General features: G+C 38.6%; 1 protein-coding gene across 4 annotated transcripts in view; it reads left to right on the top strand.

Annotated features, from left to right (window-relative positions):
- The first annotated feature begins 379 nt into the window (after positions 1-379).
- TECPR1 (tectonin beta-propeller repeat containing 1) overlaps positions 380-23,874 on the top strand; it is an 88,865-nt gene continuing 65,370 nt past the window's right edge. The window contains exon 1 of one of the 4 annotated variants that reach the window (XM_072597823.1): positions 380-556. Coding sequence is in view for 2 of the 4 variants with exons in the window: in XM_072597824.1 (XP_072453925.1) it covers positions 797-810 (14 nt within the window). In the remaining 2 variants the exon portion in view is untranslated. Of the gene's footprint in view, positions 557-703; positions 811-23,874 lie in introns of those variants that run through there. The other 3 variants (XM_072597822.1, XM_072597824.1, XM_072597821.1) reach the window with 3 other exon arrangements.

Genomic DNA, 23,874 nt, shown 5'->3' on the forward strand with positions numbered 1-23,874 from the left:
GCTCTGGCCCCTCCCCCGTTCTCAGCTACATTCCTCCCCCTCCCCTCGTCTCTTTCCTCTTCTCCCAGTTTCCGCCCTTTCTCCTGCTCGACCCGGTCTGGCCCCTCCCCCTCCCCTGTCCCTCCCCGTCCCTCTCCCCTGTGGTGCTCTCTCCCTTACCCGCCCCCCTCCCCGCAGTCCTCTGTTATCTCCCGCCCCGCCCCGCCCCCCGGGAGGCGGGGCGCTCGTGTTCCAAATGTGCGTCTTGGGCGCAGCCTCCGACTGAGCCAATCGTCTTGCCCTAACGGGCTGCGCCAGAGCGGAGGGCGACCAATCCAAGGGCCCTAGGTCTCCTGCGGCTCCCTCGGCTAGTGGGGCCCGGGCGTTGCGTCGGGTCGGCGGCCGCGGGAGGGGAGGGTCTGAGTTCTGCGCCTGGCCTGGGAGCGGAGGGAGGGAGGGGGATATTGACGGTGCCTGGAGCCGCCCCGGCCCCGGCCCCGGCCCCGGCCCCTCTTTCGCCGCCCACCTCCGGATGGGCCGCTGAGCGCGCGTAGTCTCTACTGAGGGGAATCCCGAGGTAGCACATCTGCTGGGGGGTGGGGGTGGGGAGGAGTAGCGGGGAGGGGGGACTGATTAACATCTGGAGGGGGGCGGGGCGCCCAAGCCGCTCCAGAACCCGGTGTGTTGGTGCTGGGGAAGTCCTGGGAGGGTGGCCTGGGAGGGTGAGCATCCCGAGCGTTGCTAGCCCAGCTTTAGATGGACGAGGTGGGGAGTGGAGCAGGGAGCTGAAGACGCTGGTGTCTTCTTTTGCATCTGGATGACTTTGAAGAGGTAGGACGGGGGCTGGGGGTTGGAGAGGAGAGGGAGAAGGATGCGTGTGCTTTTTCCCATCTGGCCCGATTTGCAAAGGAGCTGAAACTGGTGTACGCAGGACTTTTTTTTTCCCCCCAGAGATGGCTTTGGGGACTTGGAATTGGCTGCTTAGGACGGGGGCGGAGGTGGGAGTACCGAATGTAGAGAAAGACTTCCCCTCTCCTTTTTCTGTGTATTTAGAGTCTGGGAATAGGATTTGCTCGCGTTCACTTCACACCTCTGGATAGTCCTCTAGCAATTATTGAATACCCATCCTGGGCCAGGCGCTACGCTAAGCCCTTGGATAGGCAGCCGTAACCGCAAGACCAGCTTGTAAGTGACTCACAAGTACTTGGACCTGACACTTTATGTGCCATCTTGATACAATGTGACATTGATTAAAGAATTGTGACAATTTGGAGACGTCTAACTCTTTCCTAGTCAGTCATGAGCAGTGGGTGTCAGGCACACCAGAATAAACCTGTTTGCAGTGGGATTTACCATGGGCAGATGGTCAGGGGGTTGGGAGCTTTTCACATATGTTGCTTGTGACAATGCCATAAAACATACTGATACTCTCTGAGTGGCTGCAAACACATTTCCAAAGGAGAAAGAAACTTAATTAGAAACTTGGACTAATTTGCCTGTGATCAGAATAAAAGTTTATTTTAATTTGACTGACTGGTGCAGTTCTCAGCATAGGGCAGTTTTTTGTTTTTTGTTTTTTTCAGAAATAAGGTGATTTTATTTTAAGGAAAATTTGACTTTTCTGTCAGTCAGGCTTAGCTTTCATTGTTACTGTTAACCTAAAGATCTGAAATGTACCTGTAATGTAACTGCCTAATTATGCATGGGCTATGCACATAGTAGTCAAATGTTGAATTGAATTCCAGGAAATAATACCTGGAATTGACTGTGTTGTCCTAGAGTTTCTATTGTGTTTCCTATAGGTATATCTGAGGCTGAATGATATATAATCTGTAGACTTTTGATTGACAGATTGTATAAAAACTGAAGTGTCTTCATGTAGTGCTACTCTGAGCAGAACTTAACAGAAATGAATTCTGGGAAGTTCAGTTTGGCTGATCTTCTCTCCCTGCCTCCCACCCCCACCCGTATTCCATTTCCTGAGTTTGAAGCTCTTATGGCTTCTGAAAAGATTTGTGGTTATAATGGAAGAAATTGTAACAGTGCTTAGGAGTGTATGACTTTCAGGGTGGCAATCAGAATACTCTTAATGGAATATTTTGCTGTGTTAAGTTTTTGATTGGTCACATAGTAAACCTGTGCAGGCTGTTTTCCTGCTTCTTTTGAGGAAAACTGTTCCCTGGTGGTACCAATTCTTACCCTGTCAAGGTGAAATACGGAGAAGTAATGATCTATAAGATCTACTTGGAGAGTAGGTTGTGGAAGGAAATTCTGTACTCTGAATTTTAAGCATAAGCCTGCCAGAAACAATTTTTGCTAATTTTTGATTACTCTTATCTAACATTTTTCTGCTTAGAAAGAGATAAGCCCAAACTAACCCTTAGAAATCCCTCTAACACAAGGCATTTTGAAGTCAAGGATTTATGGCATATCTGAGCAAAGGAAATTTTACTATTAATATTAAGCAAGGATCCAGTGTTTAGATAACAGTTCATTTAACACTTTGTTTCTTCAGACCAAAGAACAGTCATTTAAAATGTCTGGTACATCCTAAAGGAATTATTTTGTGGCACTTAAAAACGTTTGAGAGATATAATTTCTGGGTAATTTAATCATTTTATTACTAAGGCCCACATGTTTATTAATAAAAGGATGGTCATTTGGCCATCTCTCTTAAACCAAAGACCCCTAATGGCGGTGGACTCACAGTTTATATCCACTTGGAAGAGCAAGTGTTCCTCAAGGTAGCAATCAATAGTTAACAATTAATTAGTTAGTTAACAATTAATAAGAAAATTAATATTACAATGAGAGGGTAGGCTATATTACAATGAGATTTTGGAGTATGTGATTTGGGTCACCCAAATCTTGGTCAGAGACACTTATCAATGGCCATATCACCTTCTGACAAAAGGGAGAGTCACCACTCCTAGACCTGTCAGGAGCAAACACAATGAACAGAATGCATGCATTAGCCCAAATTTAGGATTTCTTTTGCTGCCTGATTAGGTCTTGACCTTGGTAGATCTCTGCCTAAGATTTCCTACACTGGTTGATTTCTAGATCAGGAAGTAGATAAGGGAAAAAATATTAGTCATAATACAGTAATTAGTTATTAAATACAAGAGAGAGAAATAATGAATTTTTCATAATTTCTTAAATCATTCAATTTATCTAGGGTAGAGATAGATGACACCACATTAAAGTATTTCCAGTTCTAAGTCTATTACCACCTTTGATCCATTTTCCAGAATCCTAGAGTTTTCTTGAATAGTTTCCTAAGAAAAAGTGGTTAGGCTTTGGAAAAGGAATTTCATGGAAGGCATTGTTTTTGGAACTTTATGTACTTGATAAAGGTTTCCTTCATTCTATTAAGTCTGAAAAGGAACTTTAGACTGCAGAAATATTTATTTCCTAATATTTTCATTAAGGAAAAAAGAGACCTTAAAATGCTTATATGTAAAAAAAAAATTTCTGTTCCAGTCTAGTACAGTGCCTGAAATTTTTCCAATAGAGATTGATTCCTTTTCATCTTTTGGGAGGTATTTTAATTTTTAAGAGTTCTGTTGCTATTTATGTTATCAGCTAATGCTCCAAAGAATATCTTTTAGGAATTGGGTGCTGAGTTAGTTAATAGGGTACTTCTATTTCCTTTCCATTCATAGCTGATAGCCAAGATCTTTCCATACAGACTTTCCTCCTTTACACTTTTCTCTTGTCGTATTGGGAATCCCTACAGCTCCAGGGATTTCTCTGTCATCATCCTAATTATTCCATTGTTTTTACATGGTGATTACTACTTATTTATTTGCCAAAATGAGGTTTTATCAAATACTTGTAAAAATAGAAACCCAGTCGTAGATTGTAGTACTTCTACACCAAGAAACACATAATTAGCTGCTTACACAGTTAATAGTGAAGTAGGAGAGATAGTGAAAGGCCTATTTATATAAAAATAACAGAAAAAGTTGTTTCCAGGGAAAAACACTCTACAAATAATTTACATTTGTAATTATCTGTAATCTGTTTTCATTCAAATGATACTGTCTATTCAGCTATTTCTTAAAAATAGGCTTAGCTACTTTTAGTCTTTTTTTCTGCATTCTGAATTTTATCATCCACTTACTAAGAGCTAGATACACCAAGACTGTGCAGATAGAACAAGCTATAAGATAGTGTCTCTTCAGGGAAGGGGCTTACAGTCTAATCAGAGGGGAAGGATTTTTTCACTTTATGTCAGCCTGTTTATTTTCCTGTATCTCTTCTCCTATTCTTATAACTTTTTATAATCTGCTTTGGACTTTAGCATTCAGCTGAATTGCTCTCTCCAAAGTTACCGATGATCTCTTATTTGCCACATCTAATGACCTTTTCTCAGTCCTCTCTGAAGACTCTGATACTGTCTCTTCTCTTTAGGTTTCCATGACTATTCTTTCCTGGTTTTCCTATTTGAGTCTTCTCACTGTCTTTTGCTGGATGTTCATCTAGGCTCATTAACTTGGGTGTTGTTCTCTCCCCCACTCCCCATCCTGGGTCTTCTTCTCTTCTTGCTCTATGTTATTTTGCTTGGTATTCTCATCAGTTTTCATTAATTCAGTTATCATCTCTATGCTAATGATTCTCAGATGTTCTCCTAACCTCTAGACTCCCATCTCCAGTTACCTCTTGGACATCTCACACTGAATGTCCTATAGGTGTCTTAAATTTAACATTTCCAAAACTGAACTCATTTTTCTCCCCTAGCATCTCCCCTCTTCCACACTTCCTTATTACTATCTTACTATTCTCCCAGTCACCAAAGTTCACAACCTAGATGTCATCCTTGACTTCTCATACTCTTTTTTAAAGCACAGAGACTTTTTTGTTTGTTTTTTTTTAGTTCCAAATTATCTCCCTTCCCCTCTTTCCACTTGAGAAGGCAAGAAAATTTATTACAATTAGGTACAGTTATGCAAAGCAGATTTCTGCATTGGCCATGTTCCAAAAAAGAAAGAAAAAGAAAAAAGAAAATGAGAGAAAACCAAATGCTTCGATCTTCACTCTTGAGTCCATAAATTCTCTATCAGGAGGTGGATAGCATGTTTCATCATTAGTCTTTTGGAACAGTCTTGATCAGTGACTAAATTTTTCAGAGTTGACTTTCTTTATAATATTACTATTACTGTGAAGATAGTTCTTCTGGTACTGTTCACTTCACTTTGCATCATTTCATACAAATCTTCCCAGGTTTTACTGAAACCATGCCTTTCATCATTTCTTACAGCACAATAGTAATTCCATTGCTTTCATGTACAGTCACTTGTTCAGCCACTTCTCAACCGATGGATATCTCCCTGAGTTTCCAATTCTTTGCCACCACAAAAAGATCTCTTTGGGATACTGCCCTTGACACCTCATTCTCTCAAGCCTCCATATGCAATCTATTGCCAAGTCCTGTTCATTTTACCTTTTATGATATCTCATGTATATACCCCCTTCTCTTTTCTGACACTATGGCCATTCAGGTGTAGGCCCACCTCACCACCCACCTGGACAGTTGTAATAGCCTGCTGATTGGTCTCCCTGCCTCAGTGTCTCTCCACTCCAGTCCATTCTTCACTCACCTGTCAAGGTGAGCTTCCTACTGCTCAGTTCTGACCATATCACACACACCCCCAACTCCTTCAGTGAACTCATTAAAAAAAAAAAATTGTTTATTTATTTTTAGTTTTCAACTTTCACTTCCGTAAGTTTTAAATTTTCTCTCCCTCCTTCCCTTCTCCCTCCCCAAGATGGCATGCAATCTGATATAGGCTATACGTATACAATCATCTTAAACTTATTTCCACATTAATCATGTTGTGAAAGAAGAATCAGAATAGAAGGGAAAAACCACAAGAAAGAAAAAAAGAGAGAAAATAGTATGCTTTGATCTGCATTCAGATTCCATAGTTCCTTCTCTGAATTTGGATAGCATTTTCCATCATGAGTCTTCTGGAGTTGTCTGAGATCCTTACATTGCTAAGAAGAGGTAAATCTATCAAAGTTAGTCATTGCACAATGCTGCTGTTACTATGTACTCCTGGTTTTGCTCACTTCAGTCATTTCATGTAAGTGTTTCCAGGTTATTCTGAAGTCTGACTGCTCACCATTTCTTATGGAACAATAGTATTCCATTACATTCATGTACCACAACTTGTTCAGCCATTCCCCAGTTGATGGGCATCCACTCAATTTCCAATTCTTTGCCGTCACAAAAAAAGCTGCTATAAAACTTTTTGTATATGTGGGTCCTTTTCTCTTTCTTATGATCTCTTTGGGATACAGGCCTAGTAATGATATTGCTGGGGCAAAGGGTATGCACAGTTTTATAGCCCTTTGGGCATAGTTCCAAACTGGATCTGTTCACAATTCCATCAGCAATGCATTTGTGTTCCAGTTTTCCCACAGCTTCTTCAACATCTATCATTTTCCTTTTCTGTCATATTGGTCAATCTGATAGGTGTGAATTGGTACCTCAGAGTTGTTTTAATTTATATTTCTCTAATCAGTAGTGATTTAGAGCATTTTTTTCATATGACTATAGATAGCTTTAATTTCTTTATCTGAAAACTGTCTGTTCATATCCTATGACCATTTATCAGTTGAGGAATGACTTGTATTCCTTTTTTTTTAGGTATAAAGTGATACATTTTAATAATGTCTATTAAAAGAAGAGGGTGGAAACAAGCATTCATTAAACAGATGCAATGTGCCAGGCACTGTGCTAAGCACTTTACAAATATAATATCATTTGGTTATCCCATTAAGTATATTATATATATATACATATATACATCTTTATAGTAAATCTATATAGTTAGCTTTGTGAGATTCAGCTTCTGAGGCATTCTGAGACCAAGTCTATGGAAATCTGTCATCCTAATAGATTCTGAGTACAGAATACTCAGTCATTGGGCTTGGAAGAAATTTTCTTCCCCATTACCTTAGTGCTTCAAATACATAAATGTTTGGTAAATATTTGATAAATACCTGGGTTCTTTGTTTGGCTCTGCCACTTGCTAGTTTTATGGTTACTCAATCTCTCTATGTACCATTTTCTTCATCTCTAAAATGGAGACAATATCTGTCTATCCCATCTCAACATGAATATTGTAAAAATGAAATAAAACAAGATGATAACAGTACTTTAAAAATAATAAATCAGTATATATTATTAATAACCATTAGAGTTCCTTCAGCCACCCTTTAAGCACTTTACAAATCTTAAACTATTCTACAAATGCTATTATGGTGACTATTCATAAGATGTGCTTCAGTTTATTAATGCTCCTCTTAAAATGTACCACCCAGACCTGAACACAAAACTCAGTTCATTGACTCACTGAATTTGCCTCAGAGGATCACCCTTACATATTCTCTAGCATTCCTTCCCTTCAGCATACTTTCCCTATAACATGGATTCTATGGATCTCTACCAAGCCTTAGAATTCTTGGATGCAATGCCCTTCTCTGACTGGGTGGAGATTAGACAGGAATCTTGTAGTCATTTTCTCCCTTTTTTTCCAATTCTTGGTGGTGGTGGTGGTAGTGGGGTGATAGTGATGGTGATAGTAGAAACCAAGTTTTGTGAATGTGATCCTTTTCATGCCTTCTTGATTCTTGTGTTTGAAAGTCAGGTTTTCTGTTCAGCTCTGGTCTTTTCAGCAAGAATGCTTGAAAGTCCTCTATTTCATTGAAATTCTATTTTCCCCCTGCAGTATTATACTCATTTTTGCTGGGTAAGTGATTCTTGGTTTTAATCCTAGCTCCTCTGACCTCCGGAATATCATATTCCAAGCCCTTCAATCCCTTAAAAACTGCTTGTGTTACCCTGATTGTATTTCCACAGTACTTGAATTGTTTCTTTCTGCCTGCTTGCAATATTTTCTCCTTTACCTGGGAACTCTGGAATTTGGCTACATTATTTCTAGGAATTTTTCTTTGGGATTTCTTCCAGAAGGTGATTGGTGGATTCTTTCCATTTCTATTTTACCCTCTGAATCAAGAATATCAGGACAGTTTTTAAAAAATTATTTTGTTTTCAGTTTTCTACAATCACTTCCATACATCTTAGATTTTTTTCCCCTCCCTCCCCTCTCCCTCTGCAAGATGGCATGCAATGTTATACAGGTTGTACACATACATTCCTATTAAATACATTTTCACCTTAGTCACATTGCATAGAAGAGTTAAAATGAATGGGAGAAACCATAAAACAAAAGAAAACAACAAAACATAACACAAGAGAAAATGGTCTGCTTCTTTCTACTATCCAATTCCATAATTCTTTCTCTGAATGTGGAAGGTGTTTTGCCTCAAGAATCCATTGGGAATTTTTTAGGTCCTGGCATTGCTGTGAAGGACTAAGTCTACCAGAAAAATTCCTCGCACACTGTGGTTGTTGCTCTGTGCAAAGGTCTCCTGATTCTGCTCCTTTCACTCAGCATCAGTTCATATAAGTCTTTCCAGGGTTCTCTGAAGTCTTCCTGTTCATCATTTCTTATAGCACAATAGTAGTCCATTACATTCATACAATTGATGGGCATCCTGTTGATTTCTGGTTTTTGGCCACTACAAAGAGAGATGCTATAAATATTTGTGTACATGTGGGACCCTTTCCCATTTTTATGATCTCTTTGGGATACAGTCCTAGAAGCAGTATTGCTGGGTCAAAGGGTATGCATGTTTTTGTAGCCCTTTGAGCATAATTCCAAATTGCTCTCCAGAATGGTTGGATCAGCTCATGGCTCCTCCAGCAATGAATTACTGTTCCAGCTCTCCCACATCTTCAACATTTATCATCTTCCTGTTTTGTCATGTTAGTCAGTCTGATAGTTGTGATGTGGTACCTCAGAGTTGTTTTGATTTGCATCTCTTTAATCAATAGTGATTTAGAGCATTTTTTCATATGACTATAGACAGCTTTAATTTCTTTGTCTGAAAACTGCCTGTTCACATCCTTCGACCAATTGATCAATTGGGGAATCACTTATATTCTAGAAAATTTGATTCAGTTCTCTATATATTTTAGAAATGAGGCTTTTATCACAGACGCTAGTTGCAAAATTTTTTTCTCAGTTTTCTGCTTCCCTCCTAATCTTGGTTGCATTGGGTTTGTTTGTGCAAAAACTTTTTAACTTAATGTAATCAAAATTATCTATTTTACACTTCATAATGTTCTCTATCTCTTGTTTGGTCAAAAATTTCTCCATTCTCCATAAATCTGACAAATACCTATTCCTCGCTCCTCTAATTTGTTTATAGCATCAATCTTTATACATAGATCATGTATCCATTTGGACTTTATTCTTGTGTATGGTGTCAGGCATTGGTCTATGCCCAGTTTCTGCCACACTGTTATCCAGTTTTCCCAGCAATTTTTGTTAAACAGTGAGTTCTTATCCCAGAAGCTGTGGTCCTTGGGTTTATCAAACAGTGGGTTGCTATATTCATTGACCACTGTGTCTTGAGTACCTAACCTATTCCACTGGTCTACCCCTTTATTTCTTATCCGTTACCAAGTGGTTTTGATGATTGCTGCTTTGTAATACAATTTGAGATATGGTAGGGCTAGGCCACCTTCCCTACCATTTCTTTTCATTAATTCCCTTTATATTCTGGACCTTTTGTTCTTCCATATGAATTTTGATATTATTTTTTCTAGCTCTAGAAAATAATTTTCTGGTAGTTTGATTGGTATGGCACTGAATAAGTAAATTAATTTAGGTAGAATTGTCATTTTTATTATATTGGCTCAGCCTGCCCATGAGCAACCAATGTTTTTCCACTTACTTAGATCTGACTTTATTTGTGTGAAAAGTGTTTTGTAATTGTGTTTGTATGGTCCCTGGGTTTGTTTTGGCAGGTAGACTCCCAGATATTGTATAGTGTCTACTGTAACTTTAAATGGGATTTCTGTTTCTATCTCTTGCTATTGGCTTTTGTTAGTAATGTATAGAAATGCAGATGATTTATCTGAGTTTATTTTGTAACCTGCAACTTTGCCAAAGTTGTTTATTATTTCAAGTAGTTTTTTACTTGATTCTCTGGAATTCTCTAAGTATATTATATCATCTGCAAAGAGTGATAATTTAGTTTCTTCTTTGCTTATTCTAATTCCTTCAATTTCTTTTTCTTTTCTTATTGCTAAAGCTAACATTTCTAATACCATATTGAATAACAGTGGTGATAATGGACATCCTTGTTTCACCCTGATCTTATTGGAAATGCATCTAGATTATCTCATTGCATATAATGCTTGCTGATGGTTTTAGGTAGATACTGCTTATTATTTTATGGAAAGTTCCATTTATTCCTGTGCTCTCCAGTGTTTTCAGTAGGAATGGGTATTATATTTTAACAAAAACTTTCTCTGCAATCTATTGAGATAATCATGTAGTTAATGTTAGTTTTATTGTTGATATGATCAATAATGCTGATAGTTTTTCTAATATTAAACCAGCCCTGCATGCCTGGTATAAATCCTAACTGATCATAATGTATGATTCTCATGATAAGTTGCTGTATTCTTTTTGCTAATATTTTATTTAAAATTTTTGCATCTTTATTTATTAGAGAAATTGGTCTAGAATTCTCTTTCTCTGTTTTGGCTCTTCCTGGTTTAGGTATCAAAATCATATTTGTATCATAAAAAGAATTTGATAGAACTCCTTCCCCAATATTCCCACATAGTCTATATAGTATTGGAATTAACTGTTCTTTAAATGTTTGATACAATTCACTTGTGAATCCATCTGGCTCTGGAGATTTTTACCTAGGAAGTTCATTGATGGCTTGTTCAATTACTTTTTCTGAGATGGGGTTATTTAAGTATTCAACTTCCTCTTCTGTTAATCTGGGCAATTTATGTTTTTTAAAATATCCATCCATCTCATTTAGATTGTTGAATTTATGGGCATACAGTTGGGCAAAGTAATTTCTAATTATTATTTTAATTTCCTCCTCATTGGAGGTGAGTTCAACCTTTTCATTTTTGATATTGGTAATTTGGTTTTCTTCTTTCTTTATTAACCAGATTGACCAAAGATTTATCAGTTTTATTGGGTTTTTTTCCAGAAAACCAACTCTTAGTTTTATTTATTACTTTAATAGTTTTCTTAATTTCAATTTTAGTAATCTCTTCTTTGGTTTTCAGTATTTCTGATTTGGTATATACTTGGGGATCTTCAATTTGTTCTTTTTTCTAGCTTTTTCAGCTGCATGCCCAAGTCATTGATCTCTTCTTTCTCTATTTTATTCATGTAGGCACTCAAAGATATAAAACTTGCCCTAAGAACTGCTTTTGCAGTGTCCCAAAAGATTTGGTAGATTGTCTCATTATTGTCATTCTTATGGAATTGTTTATTGATTCTATGATTTGTTGTTTAACCCACTCATTCTTTAGTATTAGATTATTCACTTTCCAATTAATTTTGGTCTATCTTTACATGGCCTTTTATTACATATAATTTTTCTTGCATTGTGATCTGAAAAGGATGCATTGACTATCTCTGCCTTTTTGCACTGGATTGTGAGGTTTTTATGCCCTAGCACATGGTCAGTTTTTGTATATGTGCCATGTACCACTGAGAAAAAGGTATATTCCTTTTCATCCTCATTCAGTTTTCTCCAGAGATCTATCATATCTACCTTATCCAGAGTTTTATTTGCTTAACTTCTTTCTTGTTTATTTTGAGGTTAAATTCATCAAGTTCAGAGAGGGGGAAGTTGAGGTCCCCACTAGAATAGTTTCGCTGTCTATTTCTTCCTGTAACTCCCTTCACTTCTCTAAGAACTTGGATGATATAACTCTTGGAGATTATATGTTTAGTAATGATATTGCTTCGTTGTCTATGGTAACTTTTAGCAGGATGTAGTTTCCTCTTTTGGAAGAAACTCTTTTGATTAGATCTATTTCTGCTTTTGCTTTGTCTGAGATTAGGATCGCTACCTCTGCTTTTTTTCATCAGAATATATTCTGCTCCACCCTTTTACCTTTGCCCCATGTGTACAGGGCAGTTTTCCTTGATAATTTCTTGAAAGATGGTGTCTAGGCTCCTTTTTTGATCATGGCTTTCAGGTAGTCCAGTAAATTTAAAATCCTCTCTCCTGGATCTTTTTTCAAGGTCAGTGGTTTTTCAAGTGAAATATTTCACATTGTCTTCTATTTTTTCCTTCTTTTGGTTTTACAATTTCTTGATTTCTCATAAAGTCATTAGCTTCCATTTGCTCCATTCTAATTTTGAAGCAGTTATTTTGTTCGCTGAGCTTTTGGAGCTCCTTTTTCATTTGGCCGATCCTGCTTTTGAAGGCCTTCTTCTCCTCGTTGGCTTTTTGCACCTCTTTTGCTATTCGGGTTAGTCTATTTTTTAAAGTGTTATTTTCTTCAGCATTTTTTGGGGTCACCTGCAAGCTGTTGACTCTTTTCCTGATTTTCTTGGGTCGCTCTCATTTCTCCTCCCAATTTTGCCTCTACTTCTCTTACTTGATTTTCAAAATCCTTTTTGGGGTCTTCCCTGGCATCTGACCAATTCATATTTTTCCTGGAGGCTTTTGACATAGGAGCTTTGACTTTGTTTTTTTCTGGTTGTATGTTTTGATCTTCTTTGTCACCACAGTAAGATTCTATAGCCTGGCTTTTTTCCCTCTGTTTGCTCATCTTCTTAGCCAAATACTTGACTCTCTAACTTTTTGTTTTGCTTCCAGCGGGGGTGCATTGTCCAAGGCTTCAGGGGTTTTATGTCAACTGCTAAATTCCCAGTCAGTGGGCCCAGAGTTCCAGAAGCTGCTGCTTCTACCACTAATTCAGGCCGGCCTCCTCCTCCTTCTCTTCCTTCTCCTCCTCCTTCTCTTCCTCCTCCTCCTCCTCCTCTTCCTCCTCCTCCTCCTCCTCCTCCTTCTCCTCCTCCTCCTCCTCCTCCTCCTCCTCCTCCTCCTCCTTCTCCTCTTCCTCCTCCTCCTCCTCCTCTCTCTCCTCCTCCTCCTCTTCCTCCTCCTCCTCTTCCTCCTCCTCCTCCTCCTCTCTCTCCTCCTCCTCCTCCTCCTCCTCCTCTTCCTCCTCCTCCTCCTCCTCCTCTTCCTCCTCCTCCTCCTCCTCCTCCTCCTCCTCCTCCTCCTCCTCCTTTTCCTCCTCCTCCTCCTCCTCTTCCTCCTCCTCCTCCTCTTCCTCCTCCTCCTCTTCCTCCTCCTCCTCCTCTTCCTCCTCCTCCTCCTCCTCCTCTTCCTCCTCCTCCTCCGCCACCAGCCCAGGCTGGTGCTGAACCCCAGTGGGACCATTCCCCTCCCCCACTCAGGTCTGACAGAGTTTTCCCACTGACCTTCTGTGCTGTCTTTGGTGTTTGTGTGTTGAGAAGTCTGAAAACTGCCACAGCTGTCAGTGTTTCAATCCCCTGAGGCCTGCTCCGGCCCTCTCTGTGCAGTTGGGGCCCACGCCTGGCTGAGCTCCACTCAGCTCCCAGCCCCGTACCATAGATGGCTCCAGTCAACCTTCCAGGCTACGCTGGACTGGAGATTTGCTTCACTCTCATTCTATGTGTTCTGCAGCTCCAGATTTTGTTTAGAGTCATTTTTTACAGGTATTTGCAGGGATTTGAGCGGAGAGTTCAAGGAAGTCCTTGCTTTTACTCTGCCATCTTAGCTGCAGCCCCCAGTACTTGTATTCTTATAAATTTGACTCAGTTCTCTAAATTTTAGAAATCAGGTCTTTATCAGAGACAGTGATGGAAACAGCAGAAACCCCTTCTTAACCTGGCTGTCTCCTGCCTTTCTAGTTATACCCTACTCCTCTCATGTGTTGTGTGATACAATGACACCGGCCTCCTACTTGTTCCTTAAACAGGACATTCCTCCCAACTCACTGTCTAAGTCCCTGGGACCTTTTCCTTCTTCCTCTCTACCTCAGTTTTCTTGGGCTGAAGTCCCACCTTCTACAAGAAATCTTTTTCAGTCCCCTGTTTTCTCTGTTGATTATTTCCAGTTTATCCTGTCTATGTCTTAGTTTGTACAGTTATTTTCATACTGTTTCTTCCAATAGACTGAGGTCCTTGAGAGCAGGGGGACTATTTTTATTTTGCCTTTCTTTAAGATAGTATTTCCAAAATACTTTACATAGTAACTGGCACATAATAAATACTGTCAAATAACTGGACAGATGTATGTATATAAAAGCATTTATGTATGTGTGTATATATATATATATATGTATAGTTACAGATAAACAATCAGCACAAGGAAGCATATGTTAGGTCTTAAATGAGTAATACGTACAATAAATCAACCTATTTCCAATGAGCATGAAGCGAAGGGGAAAGGGTTGCTGATTACAGAATCAATAATTTCTTTCCCAAGTAAATCCATAATTCTCTTGCATCACTCTCATTTGTTTCCCAGTTTTTTTTTTACATCTCTCCTATGATTTTTAAGCTCCTTTTTGAGCTCTTCCATGAGCTCTTTCTGGGCTTGAGACCATTTCCCGTTTTCCTTTGGGATTTTACCCATAGGTGTTTTGACATTGGTCTTCCCTGTCACCATAACTTTCTATAGTCATATTTTTTTTTTTGTTTTCTGTGTATTCTGGTGTTTCGTTTTGTTTTTTGGCCTTGTTTCTTTCTTTTAAATTTGAGCTCTGCTCTCAGCCTGATAGGGGCACTATCTCCAGCTTCTCATGTTAGTGACTGTAGGCCTTGGCTGTTTACCTGGTGCTGCCAAACTGATGTTGCCCTGAGGCCCACAGGGAACCCTTGTGTCTGGTGCTGCACTGAAGGTGTGGGATAGTGGTTGGTTTGCTGAAGGCCATAGGGGTATGACTGCTTACCAGGTGCTGAGCTGGGGTCCTAGTGTGTGGCATGTGCTGAGACCCAGGGGGGTGTTTCTGTGTTTCCCCATGGCTACACTGAAGCACATGGTGGTCAGGCTCTGGAGGCTATTTGCCCAGGGCTCTGCTGAAGCCTGGCAGGGTGGTGGCTGGTGGCTGCCTGTTTGCTTAGGCACCAGTAGAGTTGGCATTTTGTTTGCTCAGGGGTGTACTGAAGCACCTGGAGATCTGGCCTCTAGAGGCTGCCTGTTTGCCCAGGGCTATGCTGAAGTGTAGCCACTGGCTGGTGACTGCTTGTTTGTTTAGGTACCCTTAGGGCAGGCATCTTCCTGTTTTCCTGGGGCTACACTGAAATACCTGGTGGTTCTCAGAGCTGGAGTCTGCTAGTCCCCTAGCCTGCAAACAGGAACACCAGGACCCCCCCATGTCACCTGGCTATGTGACGGCACATGTCAGGGTTCTGGTGCCAGTGTTTGCCTTCTCCACCATACTGGGGCTCAGGATCTCCTTCTGGTTTGCTGAGGTGGGGCTTGCTACTGACTTGCTGGGATGCTTCCAGTCCTGGGTGGCACTCCCCTTTCATTCAAGTGAGATGGACCTTTCCTGTGGATCCTCCAATTTTCTTGAGCTAAAAAATTATTTCATCCTGTCTTTTTGCTTCATCTGCTGTTCCAGAATTAGTATGGGGCTCTTTTATGGTTGTGTGGAAGGGAGTATGGGACAGGTGCAACAATTTACTGTTTTCCCTGCCATCTTAGCTCCCAGAAGTCACTTCCCAAATAAATTTGACTTACTTTGACTTGTTGGTTGCTACTTAAGGAATTGTCATTCTTAGATTTATTTCAAGAATACTAGCTCAGAACTTGAAAGTAGATATCAACTTTCTAAAATACATCAAGAAAAATAGTGTTCAAAAAAAAAAAAAAAAAAAAAAAAAAAGAAAAATAGTGTTCTTATTCCTGACAGTTTTGAATAAATGATTATTTGGAAATGTCTCAATGTAAATAAAGATATTTTTATAATTAGACATTTTCATCTTTGGTGTCTTTCCCCATGTTGTTTTTGTGTTCTGTTTTTAATTTTCTCCTCCATTTCATGTCCTAAGTCCTCTTTTCTGTACATCTCCCACAAGTTGGCTCTTGTTTATATTGTGTTTCCTTTTTCTTCTTTGTTTCTTTCTTCTTTCCTTCTTCATATGTCTCCCACATTTGAGCATTTTAAAGACCTTTTTTTAATGGAACAATCTCTTTTACCAGCCTCTCAGGTTTTGAAAGACCTGAATTCCTGGAGTTTATTGAGTAGGGAGTGGGGTGACATGGTAAGACCTGAGAATTAGATCATTTGGACTACTGAGTAGAGGATTAACTGGGGTGGGAAGAGATTTGAGGTGGGGAAACCAATGAGCAGGCTGTTGCAGTAGTCCATGTGTGAGGTGAGGAGGGCCAGTATCTTGTCAGCTGGACTGGAACTGGCCTTAATCTGTGAGGGACTGGAGCCAAACAAACAGCGAACTAGAGACAGGAGAGTCAGGACACAAGCAGAAGTTTAATTAATTTCAAAGTGAGGAAAATGTTGTATGCATATGGAAGCCTCTTCTCCCCCACTCCTAAGAAGGACTTAAGTGTGCTAGACCAAAAGCAGGTCTCATATACATCCTGGGCTGGACCATGACATAATCATTTTTAGATCCTGAGTTACTGTTCCCATAGACCAATGTGAAGCAGTATTATCTCAACTCTTGGGGATTGTGCCCACCCATTTGGGGCACAGAACCAGAATTCTGTGATGGGAACAGGAATGTTGTACCTGTTCAGTGACAGGGAACAGGGATTGTGAATATGTGATGGATGACCCTGGGAAATAGGGGGAATGAAATCCCTCAGTGAACACCTGGTGCTGGTCCAAGTAATACACTTTGCTAGAGGGTGATATCATCTTGAGTGCAAAGGATTAATGTTATGCTGAGCTCAGGACACAGTCAGCTTGCTGAACCTTAGCTCTGGAAAACAGGATGACTCCAAAATATTTTGACAGTCAAGGTGACCACGATGTCAGAAGAGAGAAGGGGATATATCTGTGAGATATTATGAATCCCTAGTATTCCACAGTTATTAAGCACATGCAAATGTATACTGAGGTAGAACTGAGGGGAACCAGACTTTGAGGCATTTAGGGTCAGATTCTTAGTAGAGTCAGCCTCCAGAAAAATGGTAAGCACAGAAGCCCTGATTTTACTTTATAGACTCACAGCCTCTCATAGTTGGATGGAACCTCAGGGTCATCTAGTCCAGTGTGTCTTTGAACAAAAATACCTTCTACAGCAGATCCAGCACATAATCTGTCAGTCCTCTCTGACTGAAGAGTTCCAGTCAGGGGGATCCCAGTCTATCTCCATTAACCCCCATTGGACCCCCCTCCCTCCCTATCCTATCCCATTTTGGGGTAGTCTAATTCATAGGATCTTAGGAAAGACTTTAGAAGCCATCTAGGAATCAGACTGGCTCCTTTTATAGAAGAAGACACTAAACTGAAGTGATTTGCCCTGGTACCTGCCACAGTCACGGGATCAGAGTAAGCTAAGCATCTGAGGCAGGATTTGAGCCCAAGTTCTCAAACTCCAGAGCCAGTCTTCTTTTTCAAATTCTCCAAGTTTTTAGGGAGTTTTTCATTACATCAGGTCTGAATTTGTTTCTTTGCAACTTCAAGGCTTATTCCCAGTTTTGCCTTGTGGGGCCAAGCAAAAAGATTCCCTTGTTCAGTGACAGACTCTGAAATACTTAAAGGTAATCTTCTTTTCTCATGGCTGAACATCCTCAGTTTCTTCAGCTTGATCCTCATTTGGCATGATTTTGTAGCCAGAGCCTAGCATAGGGCCTGGCACACAGTAGGCACTTAATAAATGCCCATTGAATGAATCATCCTAATTGCCCTCCTCTGGATACCTTTATCAATACCTTTCTTTGAATGTAGTATCTAAATTCTAGAACAAAACACTTTATTCTAGATGTGGTTTGGTCAGGGCAGTAGGAGTATATCACTTGCCCTTGATAATATTCCTTTCTTTTTAAAGAAATAATTAATTTAATTATTATAATTAATATAATACACATAATATACAATATAATATATAATAATATATAATTATAATTAATATAGTAAATAATAATTAAAATAATTAATTTATTTGTTTTCCGTTTTCAACAATCACTTCCATAAGTCTTAAATTTTCTCCCCCTCCTTACCCCCTCCCTCCCCAAGATGGCATGCAATCTTATATGGGTTCTACACATGCATTCTTATTAAACACATTTTCACCTTAGTCATGTTGCATAGAAGAATTAAAATGAATGGGAGAAACCATGAGAAAAAACAAAACGTAACACAAGAGAAAATAGTCTGCTTCATTCTGCGTTCTGATTCCATGGTTCTTTCTCTAGGTGTGAATGGCATTTTGCCTCAAGAGTCCTTTGGGAATGTTTTAGGTCCTTGCGTTGCTGTGAAGGGCTAAGTCTGTCAGAAACAGTCCTCATACCCTGTGCACAACGTTCTTGTGGTTCTGCTCCTGTCACTCAGCATCAGGGCATATAAGTCCTTCCAGGCCTCCCTGAAGTCTTCCTCATTTCTTATAGCACCATAGTATTCCATTACATTCATGTACCACAACTTGTTCAGCCATTCCCCAACGGATGGGCATCCCCTTGATTTCTGATAACATTCCTTTCTTGACAAGTCACACCTTTGACTCAGATTGACCATGCGTTCACCAAAGCCTCCAGTTCTTTTTTCAGATGAAATTCTTTCTAGCCACACCTCTCTCATGTAGTATTTGTGAGGTTGATTTTTTTAAAATTGAAGTTGAAGGCTTTAAGGTTATTCAGATATTCAAGTGGTTCTGTGATTTCTTTGAGTTAATATTCCCTGCGACAGTCCATCACAACTTGTCTGTGTTGGTCCTTTCTGTGGAACTTTTTGTCCATGTTTTCCCAGAAGTTTGGCATACGAGATCTACTCCACATGTGAGAGGCCTTCCTCACTTTCATCTGACATCCCAAGTAGACCAGTGGAGGACCTTGCTGTTGATCTATCCTAATTTCACATGTGAATAGCTCATCTTCTTTTCCTATCACACCTTACCCTCAGAACATGTTTTACTTCCTCAGAATTCCTCATTAGTTATTGTTTTGACCTGTGTGCCTTTCCATTGTCCACTATGATTTTTTTCTTTACTTTTCTTTTTCCTTTCCCCATTTCCTCTTTCCCCTTTCCATTTTCCTTTTTCTGTTTCTAAAATTTCTGTTGGCAACTTTTCGAAACATCTTCATTTCCCAATGTATTTCTTCCTCCTTTTTCCAGAAAGCCGTTGTATACAAAGAATATAAAGAGAAAAAAAAACAATTCAGTAAAACTGACTAGCACAGCTACCATGTCTGACATTATACTTGGTGCTCTGCTATGAAATTAAAAAATTATTACTTATTTTTAGCATTTTTTTCCTTTTTAAATTTTGAGTTCCAAATTCTCTCCCTCCCACTTTTCCTCCACCCACTGAAAAGGTAAGCAGTATGATTCCAGTTATACATGTGAGATCATGAAAAACATTTCCATGTTAGCCATGTTTTTTTTAAAGCAAGAAAAATAGAGAAAATTTGCAGTTAGAGTTCATCAGTTTTCTTTCTGGAGGTGGATTGCATTTTTTCATCATGAGTCTTTTGGAGTTATCTTGGATCTTTGTATTGATTAGAGTAGCCAAGTCTTTCAAAGTTGATCATCATTACAACATTGCTGTTACTGTGCATAGTGATCTCCCAGTTCTTCTCACTTCACTTTCCATCAGTTATTGCCATGGTTTTATGAAACCGTCCATCTTGCCATTTCTTATAGCACAGTAATGCTCTACCACAGCCATAGACCCCCACTTATTCAGCCATTACCCAGTTGATGAGCATCCCCTTGATTAGCAGTTTTTTACCACCACAGAAAGAGCTGCTATTGATATTTTTTGTACATTTAGTCCCTTTTTCCTTGATCTCTTTGAGATACAGACCTAGTAATGGAATTGCTGGGTCCAAGGATTTGCTCAGTTTTATAGCCTTTTGGGCCTAGTTCCAAATTGTTCTCCAGGCTGGTTGGACCAGTTTACTACACCACCAGCTTTTTATTAGAAGTTTTCCCTTCATCCCCTCCAGCATTTGCCATTTCTGATAGGTGTGAGGTGATACCTCAGGGCTGTTTTAATTTGCATTTCTCAAATCAACAGTGATTTAGAGCATTTTTTCATATGACTATGGTTAGCTTTGATTTTTTTTCTTCGGAAAACTTCCTGTTCCTTTCCTTTGACCATATTTATCAGTTGAGGCATGGCTCTTATTTTTGTAATGGCAGAGTCATTGTAAAATATATATTTGAGAAATGAGGCCTTTTATCAGAGAAACTTTCTGTAAAATTTTTTGATACTATGTTATCTCCCTGATTATCTCTTTTAATTAGGTTTATTTTTAAAAATCAGTTTTATTAATATATTGCTTTTTAAAAATCACTTATATCACATTGAAAAAAGTCTGACATAAGGAGTGTTCCTTGATCCTGGTGAGCCTCGCCTCTGTAATGAAGCAGCAAATAATGCCTTTTCTTATGTCTTCTTTGGGTCAAGCTTAATCATTGGGATGCTAAATTGCTTTGTTGTTTCCATTTACCTTGTGTATATTGTTTTCCAGCTTTTTATTTTACTTTTTATCAATTCATGTAAGCCTTCCTGTGATAGAAAGAAATACCACATACACCTAAATTTATTACGCCTCTTGGTGTCCATGAAGGCCTTTTTTACCCCATGGGAAGATTTGTTGATGTCCATCAATTGCAGAACAGCTAAACAAGTTTTATTTTTCCTGAAAGTAATTGAATATTATGTGACTGTAAGAAATTATGGATATTATGAATATTAGAAAAACTTAGGAAGATTCATATGAATTCATGCAAAGTGAAATAAATAGAACCAGGAAAGCATTATATACAACTGCAACCTTATGAATGAAAAAAACAACAATAAGCAATTTGAATGGAATAGAGTGGAATAGTAACAACCAAGCTTAATCTATAAAAAGAAATATGAGAGGTCACCTTCCCCGCTATTTTGCAGAGGTAGAGGACTGTGGGTAGGAAACTGACTATAATGTCAGACTTTTTTGATCTGTTGGTTAGTTTTGCAGGGGTTTGGCTGAGTTCTCTTTCTATTTTGGATAACAGGCTTTTATCAGAAATATCTATTGACCACTTCCTTTCTTTATCCTGATTACATTTGGTTTTTTTTTTTTTTACAAAAGCTTTTCAATTTTAGGTCATTGAAATGACCTATGTTATCTCTTGTTTGGTTAAGAACTCTCTAGCTTTAACTGTTAAAGATACTTGATCTGGTTCTCTTCTGATTTTTTTTTTATGGTATGGTTTTTGATATTCAGGTCATATGTTCATTTCGAGCTTATTGCAGTATGTAATATACGATATTGGCCCAAATCAGGAGTTCTTAAGCTGAAGTCCATGGACTTGTTTAAAAAATAATAACAATATTTGTGTAGAATTGATTTTGTTTGCAGTGCTTCATGTTTCATTTTATGCATTTAAAATTGTTCTGAGTAGAGATCAGATAGGCTTCACCAAATTGTGAAAGGAATCCATGACACAAGACATATTGAGAACTCCTTGTCTCAGTCTAATTTCTACCCAATTGCTTTCCCATTTTCCTAGAAATTTTTTTTGTGATGCTCATTTTCAATTCTTTGGAAACTGTCGTATTTCTTGCTTAACTCCATGTAGCCAGTCTTGGTCTTAAAAAAAGATGAGCCTTTATTTTTGGAAGAGTATTGGAATATCTAAAAAGAGATTACTAGTCTCACAGAGGCAGTCTAGCCTTCTCTTCTGTTCATCTATGGGCCAAACTCCTTGTCTCCCAGATATACATACTGATATAATCTGATCAGTAGACATTCTTCATTCTTCTGTTTCCTACACAGATGGCCGAATAAGCTAGTTTGAATGGTTATGAACCTTTTCCAGAAGACTCTGCAGAGTTGAAGATCTTAATAAACTAGCACAGTATCATACTTCAACTGGAGCACCTGAAGGACCTTACCATCCATTTCCCCAACTTGGACTGTAGGCTGCATCTCCTCCTTCATAGTGGAGAGCACCTTTGGCAAACATTTCTCTGCTTTACCTCCTGATGTTTATAATCAGAGGGTCATTGAGCAGGGCTATCTCTGTTACATCTTTCAAGGAAATCTGAATGATTTTGATGTATCAATAGGAGATAACTTGTTGAAAGAGAGACTGTAAAGTGGAGTTTTATTATGCTTTTTAAACACTTCACAAATATGCGCATTGGGATCCTGTGTTCTCAGCATCTTTGAGTCAGTTGCAAAATGGTAAAGATGTAGTCCATTGCTGAATGTTGCTAGCAAAAGCTTATTTGTTCTCTTTCAGTGTTATCATTGAGGATACCTTTGATTTCTGTGTTAATTAATCTCATGAAATTTTTTATAGAACAAAAGTAGACATATAGATTGATAGTTGTTTTCTTGTTCAAATTTTTTAATATTAATGTGAATTGAGATTTTTTTTCCCTGTTCTTTGAGTGTCTTCCTTTTCTTGTGAATCAGTGTCTTCACCGTTCTGTCACTTCTAGCACAGTCATAATCATCTCTGTATAGTCCGATATGACTCCCTCTGCTCCCATCTTTATTTTCTTTAGTACCATTTCTACCTCCCCTTCCAGGGACTGTGAGGTTAGAGCTCAAATGATTCTCTTGTCTTTGATAGTAAAAATAGTTTGTTATAGTAAGTTTTGCAAATATTTTTCATTTTTCTTTTTGTTATTGTCCTCCGGTTTTTTCCTTGAAATGATTTGGCTTAATTGGATATCTCGTCAAGCTTTTTCTAAGCTGGTTTTATCTTCCACTGCTTGTCTCTGCTTTATGAGATTATCATATTGAAATCACCCATCCTTTTTGTTAAGATTTTAAACATAAGTTTATATTCTAAATGGAATTGCCTTTGTTTATCATCTTTTCTCTACTTGACAGATAGGTTGTGTATACTGACTAGTGTTTTCTACATGCTTTGGTCTTCTTGTGCTAATTGATTTACAGTAATTAAATTTCCATATGAAATTATTATAATGGTACCTGTATCATTTCTGTTGTTCATTTTTAGTTTTTATTGTCAATTACTTATTTAAATAGTTCAAGATTGAGTTGTTTTAATTGTATGCCATGTATTTTTTCATTATTATTCATTCTCCTAGCTTTTTACCATTCTGATCTTTTCTCTAATAAGTTGGTGGTCTGACTGTACACAGATAACTGATTCAGGATAGATCCTCACAATAATAACAGATCTTTACTTGTCTATTAAAATATAATCAACTTAATTTTTTGTATATTATTTATTGTTGCCTACCGTGGTGTTCTTTTCTGGAAGACAGTGTTTGTAATATAAAAGCATGAATCTTCTGAGTAGTATTTGGCCTCTCATTTCTTCTTTTTTCTTTCTAGTATATTTCTTTCCACCATCCTTTTTTCCCACTTTTGCCTTAAAGTCACCAAATATCATGTATGTGACACAACATAGTGCCGAATATAAATTCCCAAGGACGCTATCCACTGAATACCTTCGTCATTTAATAAGCATATATTAAACACCTACCTTATGCCAGGCATTGTCCTAGGGAGTTCAGAGATGAAAAAAAAAGTCTCTGTCTTCTTGGAATTTACATTCCTTTGGAGCTTTTACTTAGATAAAATACTAAATATATACAGAGTAAATATTTTAGTGGGGAGAGATATGCTTTGCATTGAGAAAGCACTCACTTGAAGGAAGTGAGAGGTTAATGAGGCAGAAGGGAGAGAGTGAATTCCCGGCCTGAGGTACAATCTGTACAGAAGGTTAGAACATGAGAGATACAGAGTCATTTGTGAGGAACAGCATGTGAGCCACTTTGACTTAAAGTGTGTGAAAGGAAGCTATGTATAATAAGTCTTCAAATTGTTTTCTTTTTTTTTAGTTTTAGG

Source organism: Notamacropus eugenii, chromosome 3 (assembly GCF_028372415.1).
Source record: "Notamacropus eugenii isolate mMacEug1 chromosome 3, mMacEug1.pri_v2, whole genome shotgun sequence".
Lineage (NCBI taxonomy): Eukaryota > Metazoa > Chordata > Mammalia > Diprotodontia > Macropodidae > Notamacropus > Notamacropus eugenii.